This window comes from Triticum urartu, chromosome 6A (genome assembly GCF_056163025.1).
Source record: "Triticum urartu cultivar PI428250 chromosome 6A, HENAU_Tu73, whole genome shotgun sequence".
NCBI lineage: Eukaryota > Viridiplantae > Streptophyta > Magnoliopsida > Poales > Poaceae > Triticum > Triticum urartu.
The window spans coordinates 42,154,396-42,162,570 of NC_141878.1; the positions used below are offsets into that span (position 1 = coordinate 42,154,396).

The following is an 8,175-nucleotide window of genomic DNA, read 5'->3' on the forward strand; positions in this document are numbered from 1 at the left end:
TCCTCCGTTACTAGAAGATCAACCTTGCTCTAGATACCAATTGTTGGCACAGATCCCGTACGTCGAGTACTTTCCGACGTACACGTGCACACAAGCTGGCTTTTCCCTGGAGATATGCACGTACACAGCAAGCAGGCACACACGTCTAGCTAGCTTTGCACAGCCTCACGCTTAGTCAAACTAGCAAATCAGTTTCGCCGACGCCGGAACACACGATACACACGAGGACGCGGAACACACGAGTTGATGGCTAAACAGGGCCTTGTCGGTCCTGTTGATCTTATTGCTTTGATTGATCTGAGTTACAACGTAGGGGTACAGCTATATTTATACTAGTACAAAGCTAGCTAACCCAAACCGAGTCGGTGACTGTTCCTAGTCCATACCGGACAGGACTTCTACTACGTGGTTGATTCCAACAGATTGTCGACAGTGCAAATGATAAGTCATGGAGAACAACCTTTGTTTATGGGGAGCCAAGAGTAGAAAACCGCCATCGTATATGGAGCTCTCTCTCTCTAACTTACGAGCGGTGTCGGCGGAACCTTTGTTAGTGTGTGGTGATTTCTACGAGGCAATGTGGAAACATGAACACCTCTCACGGGCTCAACGGTCGGAGAGCCAGATGTTGCTGTTCAGGGACTGTTTATTGGCATGCGAGCTGATGGATCTCGGCTTCACGGGGATTCCTTTTACTTATGATAATGGCTAGCTGGGAGACAGGAATGTTAGAGTCGGATTGGATGGAGCGTGTGCAGATGAGGCTTGGAGAGAGTTATTTCCATCCACACAAGTGATGCACTTAGTGTTCCCATGCTCAGATCATTGTCCAGTGTTCATACAATTATCGAATGTAGACCCACAGCGGGCGAGGTCTACACCAAGATACGAAATTATGTGGGAGCGGCATCTAGCATTGGCGACAGTGGTGGCTGAAAGATGGAAGAGAAGTAAACCATCTGGTAACCTTGGTGCAATCCGGGATGCGCTAAAGGAAATGATGCCCGAACTTTGGTCTTGGAGTGAGAAAAACTTCAGCCATGTTGCATCTGAACTAGAGAATTTGCGGGCTGACCTCGCTGATCTACAGCTTCGGGACGCCGACCGGATGATAATTAGGCAGAAAATGCATCAACTTGATGAGCTCCTCCACCGAGAGGAGATGCTATGGCTGCAGAAGTCTCGGATTACTTGGCTTAAGGAGGGTGAGCGTAATACGACGTATCTGCACCGCCGGGCTGTGTGGCGAGCACGCAGAAATTATATACAACGGCTGTGGAGGTTGGATGGATCGTGATGCACCACGCCAATGGACATGGAGCTGATGGCTACGTCGTACTTCAAGGAAGTGTACACAAAGGACCCTACTCGGGAGTCTGCAACTGTGCTGGAAGGAATCATGCCAAAGGTTACACAAGGTATGAATGATAGTTTGTGTGCTCAGCTCACGGAAGAGGAAGTTTCTAATGCCCTATTTCAAATTGGTCCATTGAAAGCACCTGGGTCCGATGGATTTCCTGCTAGGTTCTAGCAACGTAGTTGGGCTGTGATGAAAACTAAAATTGTTGCTACTGTCTTAGAATTTTGTAAGACCGGAATAATGCCGGATGGAGTGAATCACACTGCTATAGTACAAATTACGAAAGTTCATCATCCCGAGGAGATAAAGGATTTTAGGCCGATAAGCTTGTATAATGTTGTTTATAAAATTGTGTCAAAATGCTTGGTGAACCGCCTTCGGTCATTATTATCAGATCTTATCTCTGAAAATAAAGCATGTTTATTCCTGGTCGGCTTATTTATGACAATTATATAATTGTGTTTGAGTGCCTTCACCATATTCAGTCAATGAAGCACCATGAGCCGGCTGCATGTGCATACAAACTTGATCTCTGGAAGGCATATGATCGTGTGGATTCGGAATTTTTGGAGCAGGCATTATATAAATGGGGTTTTTCTGCCCTATGGATTTCTTGGATCATGGCTTGTGTGAAGTCTGTCAAATACTCTATCAAATTTAATGGGAAATTACTCCATGGTTTTACCCCATCCAGGGGTCTCCGTCAACTTTGTCCCTGTTCCTCTTTCTTTTTGTTGCTGACGCCCTGTCTGCTCTCATCTCAAAGTCAATGAACGAAGGGGAATTGAGGAGGGTCACCATATGTAGAGGGGCACCAATTATTTCACATCTCCTGTTTGCGGATGATACTATGTTGCTGTTTGAAGCGTCGGATCAACTGCCAAATATTGTCAAAGGTTTGTTGAACACATACACCAGAGTGATGGGTCAACTCATCAATCCGGAAAAGTGTTCCATCGTTATTTTTGATAATTGTCTCGATATGATGGTGGAGGAAGTAAAAAGTATTTTGGAGGTAACGCAACATGTATTCGAACCCAAGTATTTGGGGCTGCCAGTGCCTGAAGGAAGATTACATAAGGGTCATTTTGAGACTCTCCAAGAATGGTTGAGAAAGAGGCTTGTGGATTGGAGTGAACAATATGTTTCCTCCGGTAACAAGGAAATCTTGATAAAGGTTGTTGCCCAGGCAATACCCACCTATGTTATGAGTGTATTCCGGCTGCCGGCGTCGATTTGTCATGACCTAACAAGAATGATGAGACAGTATTGGTGGGGGGTAGAGCATGGGAAGAGGAAGATGGCCTGGCTAAGTTGGAAAAAAATGGAGTTACCAAAAGCAATGGGAGGCATGGGATTCAGAGACATGTGTGCTTTCAACCAAGCTTTGCTGGGTAAGCAAGCATGGCGGTTGTTAGATAGCCGGAGAGTTTGTGTGCTCGTTTGCTTCGTGCCAAATACTTCCCGCATGGAAATTTATTGGATACTGTTTTTCCTTCTAGTTCCTCGGCAGTGTGGGAGGGGATCATGCATGGGCTAGCATTATTGAAGCAGGGGATAATTTGGCGTGTGGGTGATGGTACTTTGATCAAAACATGGAGAGATGCTTGGATCCCACGAGGTCATAACTTCAGGCCAATTACCCATAAAGGAAACTGCAGATTCAATTGGGTGGCCGATTTCTTCAATGAGCATGGTGCATGGAATGTACAGAGACTCCAGGAACATTTTTGGGACATGGATGTCTATGAAATTCTAAAGATTCGCACATCTCCAGGGAATGGGCAGTGGCGGTGCTAGGGGTGTTCTATGTGGTCAATTGACTACACAAGATTAGGCAAAAACAGTAGGAATCGTAGAATTAATCCAAATACAACTACTTGACATCACATTTTTGAATTGACATCACAACTTTGAACTCCTGGCTTCGCCACTGGGAATGGACATGATTTTCTAGCCTGGTTCCCGGATAGGAGCGGCCATTTTACAATAAGGAGTGCATACCGCTTGGCTACTGAAAATCTGGGCGACAGCCCATCGCTGGTGCGTCCAACACTAATCCGTCAGGTCAAAGGCCTATATGGCAGCTCATCTGGAGTGCCCAAGTGCCCCTCAAAATGAAGATCATGGTCTGGAAGGCGGTTTCGGGTGCTCTAGCGACGAATTCTTGCAAGAAGTATCACCATATATCTACCCGGGACACTTGCCCTTTGTGTGGATGTGAAAAGGAAACTAGTTTCCATGCCATGGTTGCATGCAAGTATGCACGTACTCTCTGGGCAAAGATGGGCAGCATCTGGCCTTTGCCGAGTCAAGAGGTGCTCGTGGATACAGGGAAGGAATGGTTACTTAATGTCCTGGCAAACTATAGGGATGTGATGAGGGATTGTGTGATCATGCTAGTATGGAGGATATGGTCAGTAAGATCAGACTTAACCTATGGGAAGGAGGTTCCAAGTATAGCTGCGACGGCTGATTACCTCCAAAGTTATATGCGCTCTTTGAACCTGTCCTGAACATATACTACTGAAGAAATGATCAATGGAAAGATGCCTACAATGGAGACTACTCCTGCTGCTACACACCGGGAAGTTGTTATTACACCATGGCCGCCACCACCTACTGACAGGGCTGCACTGTCCGTCGACGGTGCCTTTTCCCAAGCGGATGGGACAGCGGCAGCAGGGATGGTATTAAGGAGTCATGATGGGTCTATCATCTTCGCTGCATACTGGTACTTGTTCAACTGTAACGATGCTTTGGAGGCCGAGTTACATGCAATAATGCAGGTATGGCATTAGCTATTCAACTTTGTAATTTTCCCATCATAGTCCAATCAGACTCCTTGGTGGCTATCTCCTCGATGACTGGCGATGGACTATCAAGATCGGCGTATGGTCACCTGGTGAACGAGATTAAACATCTCATGGTAGAGAGAGAGAGAGAGAGTTTGTTCCCTTGAAAATTAAGCGTAAACAAAATAGAGTAGCAGATCGATTGGCACGGTATAGTCGTGCAGAGAGTACTACTGTTGTATGGCTCGATAGAGGCCCGCCGTGTGTGGAGGACCTTCTGCCTCTGGATTGTAACCCTAATAAAACTCTTTTACCCCGGCAAAAAGTTAAGAATATATACTAAGAAAAATTGCATAGGCACAAGCACCCGTGTGATTACGAGCCACCCTATTTTAGGCTCATGTCTAGTTTTTATTTTCGGAGAAAATGAATTAGTGTCGGCGGATTTACAAATAATAATACACTTGTGTATATTTGAAAATGTTCATATTTTTCATAAAAATCATTTATTTTTAAAGATATTTGTTAATTATAAAATATATTAAAATTTTAAAACTGTTCACATTTTAAGTGTTCATGTATTTTAAAGAAGAAGTAAAAAAATAGAAAATAAGAATAATAAAACAAAAAGAAAAAAATATAGTCCATATAAGAATCTCTAAAAACCACTGGTAGAAAAAGGGCCTATAGTCCCGGTTGGTAACACCAACCGGGACTAAAGGAAATTTTATGATTTTTTTTGAAATTTTTTTTTAAAAAAAAATTTGAATTTTTTTTTATTTTCAAACTTATGAATTATTTTAACCTCTAGTCTGTAATCACCACCCCTCGTCACTTCTCAATTTATCCTCTAATCACCCCTCATCATTCCAAATCATCTAACTTCCCGAACGGTCACCCATCCTCCCACTCCCCCAACCTGAGCACGCTTAACTTCCGGGTTCTATTCTCCCTCGCTCCAAGTCTACACTTGTTGTTTTCCTGACAATAGTAAGATGTCAATCCTATTAACCTTCAGGAATTTTGCTTGAGCATGAAGTGACACATTTTACTGTTTGAGTTTGAAACTATTGTTTTAAAAAACAATAATTATTTAGTAACACTAATATTTCTTGAATAATAAGTTTGACCATTGTTTGACCACAGTTTGACCATAGTTTGACCATATTTGACCAAAATTGAAATAACTAAAATAATTATTTAGTAACACTAATATTCTAGAATAATTAGTTTGACCATTGTTTGACCACAGTTTGCCTACTGTTTGAATATTTTTCAATTTTTTTCCACTCTAGATCTTAAAAGCCCCGTAACTTTTTTTCTATTAGGTTTTTGAGGATTTTGAAAATGTTTAACGGGGTTCCCCCGTTAAATTTGGATGTGACTTTTCGAGTAGATGATTTTTCATATAAAAAACTTTTTCATCCGAGTTAATATGCAAAAGTTATGCCCATTTTTACAAATTTCAGAGAGATTTTGCAAATAAAGTCAAAATTCACATTTGCAAATTTTCTCAACAACTAGACCACATATCACATGAGAAACTTATTTTCTTTTATTTTTTTTGACATTTCCATTATTTTTCTTTTATTTTTTTAAAACTGAAAAGGCGATCCAGGGGGGGTAGAGTTTGAAAATGGGACCTTTAGTACCAGTTCGTGGCACGAACCGGGACTAAAGGTCTCAACCCCATTAGTCCCGGTTCGTGCCTCAAACCGGGACTAAAGGTCTAATCTTTAATCCCGGTTTGAGGCACGAACCGGGACTAAAGGTCATCGCACCCTTTAGTCCCGGTTCATGTCTTAAACCGGGACTAAAGGGCCCGAGTGAACCGGGACTAATGCCTTAGCCGCACGAACCGGGACCAATGCTCACATTAGTCCCGGTTCTAGACTGAACCGGGACTAGTGGGCTGAGCCGGCCTGGATCATAGCCCTGTTTTCTACTAGTGAACACTTACATTTGAGAACGGATGAAATAGCACAAAGCCCAGTGACCCCAACGAATTAACATACTCCCTCCAATCCATATATTAATTGTCAATGTTTTAGTACGACTGATGTGAGGGAGTATTATGCCCTTTTTTCTGTTGACAGGGACCATTTGTGAATGGTTTGACTAATAATCACTACGGCCGGAATCAGAGCCCATCGTCCACGCACGCACTCACCATCACCACCCCTTGTCACATAGCCTACGTTATCTATCTGAACTGAACCCCTTCCCAAACTCGCTTACTGCTCTTGGCGTCGCGCTTCCGAAATCAACCGTACCACATCCTGATCAATTAACCCGGGACGATCTTCCTCTCTCACACTATAAAAGCATATGCAATGGATCTCTCCAGCAATCATCAGAGCATCACCACACCACCAACGACTATCATCAAACCATTAGCACCTTCAGTTCTGTGCTAGCTACCTACGCAACACCCACTGAACAGCAGCAGCAATGGCCGCCTGGAGAAGGAAGGAGACGGCCGAAGCATACTACCTCGCGGCCGATGCCGGCGACAGAGGAAAGAAGGTCCCCAAGGGGTACATCCCGCTGGCGCTGGTGGGCGAGGAGGGGAACGGCGACGAGCGGGTGCTGGTGCGCATCGGCGCGCTCAAGGAGCCGTGCATGGCGGCGCTGCTGGAGATGGCCGCGCAGCAGTTCGGGTACGGCCAGCCCGGCGTCCTGAGGATCCCCTGTGACGCACAGCAGTTCCAACGGATGGTCGCGACCATGTGCAGCAAAGAGCAAAGCCACATAGCGAAGTGATTGTGTTTTTTTTACCTAGTGCGCCCATCTTCCAATCTATGGTTTTCTCGGTTTATCGATAGGTGAATACTTAGTAGTGATATGCTTTCGGGGCCGGTTTATTTAGTTAGAGAAGGAACAGTTCGTAGTGTTCCTCATATAGCTGATCGACAACGAATTCGGTCTTTCGGTGAGGTGGTTCTATGTTGTATATGCATTTATATTTTTTGAATTGAACTCACTATTTTTACATTAATTGCCTGACTTTGGTTTTGTTCTTGATTCCAAATGTTGGTGTGTCCGTGGTTCACATTCAACGGTAGAGAAGGTAGAGACAGCAGACTAGTCTAGAAGGCGCGTGCACCATCAGACAGGGCGACTCTGACATTTTGGACCTACTAGTACATAATAAAACATTTACAAAGAGCATATAGATGAGAGGCAATACACGTTAAATGAACAAGGGCATAACTGCAGTTGACATACAAAGGGCGGGTGAATAGTGTTAAAAGGTGACATATACATTGCATGTATACCATGCACGTATGAAATCTCCCACCCGATCCCTATTTTATCTCTAGACTTCTTTTTTTTTTTTGAAAAAACATCCGATCTATTCATCTTCAATCATGGCAGTACAACGAACACTAGAAATAATAAAAATTATATTCAGATCCGTAGACCACCTATTGACGACTACAAGCACCGAAGCGCACCGTCGTCATCACCCCTCCATCGCCGAAGTCGGGCACAACTTGTTGTAGTAGACAGTCGGGAAGTCGTCGTGCTAAAACCCCATAGAACCAACGTACCATAACAGCAACTGCCACCGATGAAGAATAACGTAAATCGGAATGATCCAATCCGAAGACACGTGAACGTATAAGAACAATGACGAGATCCGAGCAAATCCACCAAAGATAGATTCGCCGGAGACACACCTCCACACGCCCACCAACGATGCTACATGCACCGCTTGAACGGGCGCTAGACGGGGAGACCTTCGTTACATCTTCAGCGAGTTGCCGCTGTCTCGCCTTCCTGAGCAGGACAGAAAACACTAACAAAACTAGAAAAAAAGTCTAAAAACGGAGCTCTCCCACTGGCCCTTGCCAGGATCCATCGCGGCCCCAGGGCCCTAGGGCCACTGGAGACGAGGCGGACCTGCGCCAGTGCCGGCGAGAGACGGGAACCCTAACTTTTTTTGGAGTAGGCGGTGACTGCGTTATATATCTTAACTTCTAGAGATTTGGTAGGATTAGTTGACTTATCATGCCA

General features: G+C 44.4%; 1 protein-coding gene across 1 annotated transcript; it reads left to right on the forward strand.

Annotated features, from left to right (window-relative positions):
• Positions 1-6,606: 6,606 nt before the first annotated feature.
• On the forward strand, positions 6,607-6,918 carry LOC147963712 (auxin-responsive protein SAUR71-like). Its single transcript, XM_087528734.1, has one exon. It carries the CDS (start codon positions 6,607-6,609, stop codon positions 6,916-6,918), a length of 312 nt encoding a protein of 103 aa, XP_087384860.1.
• The last annotated feature ends 1,257 nt before the right edge of the window (positions 6,919-8,175 follow it).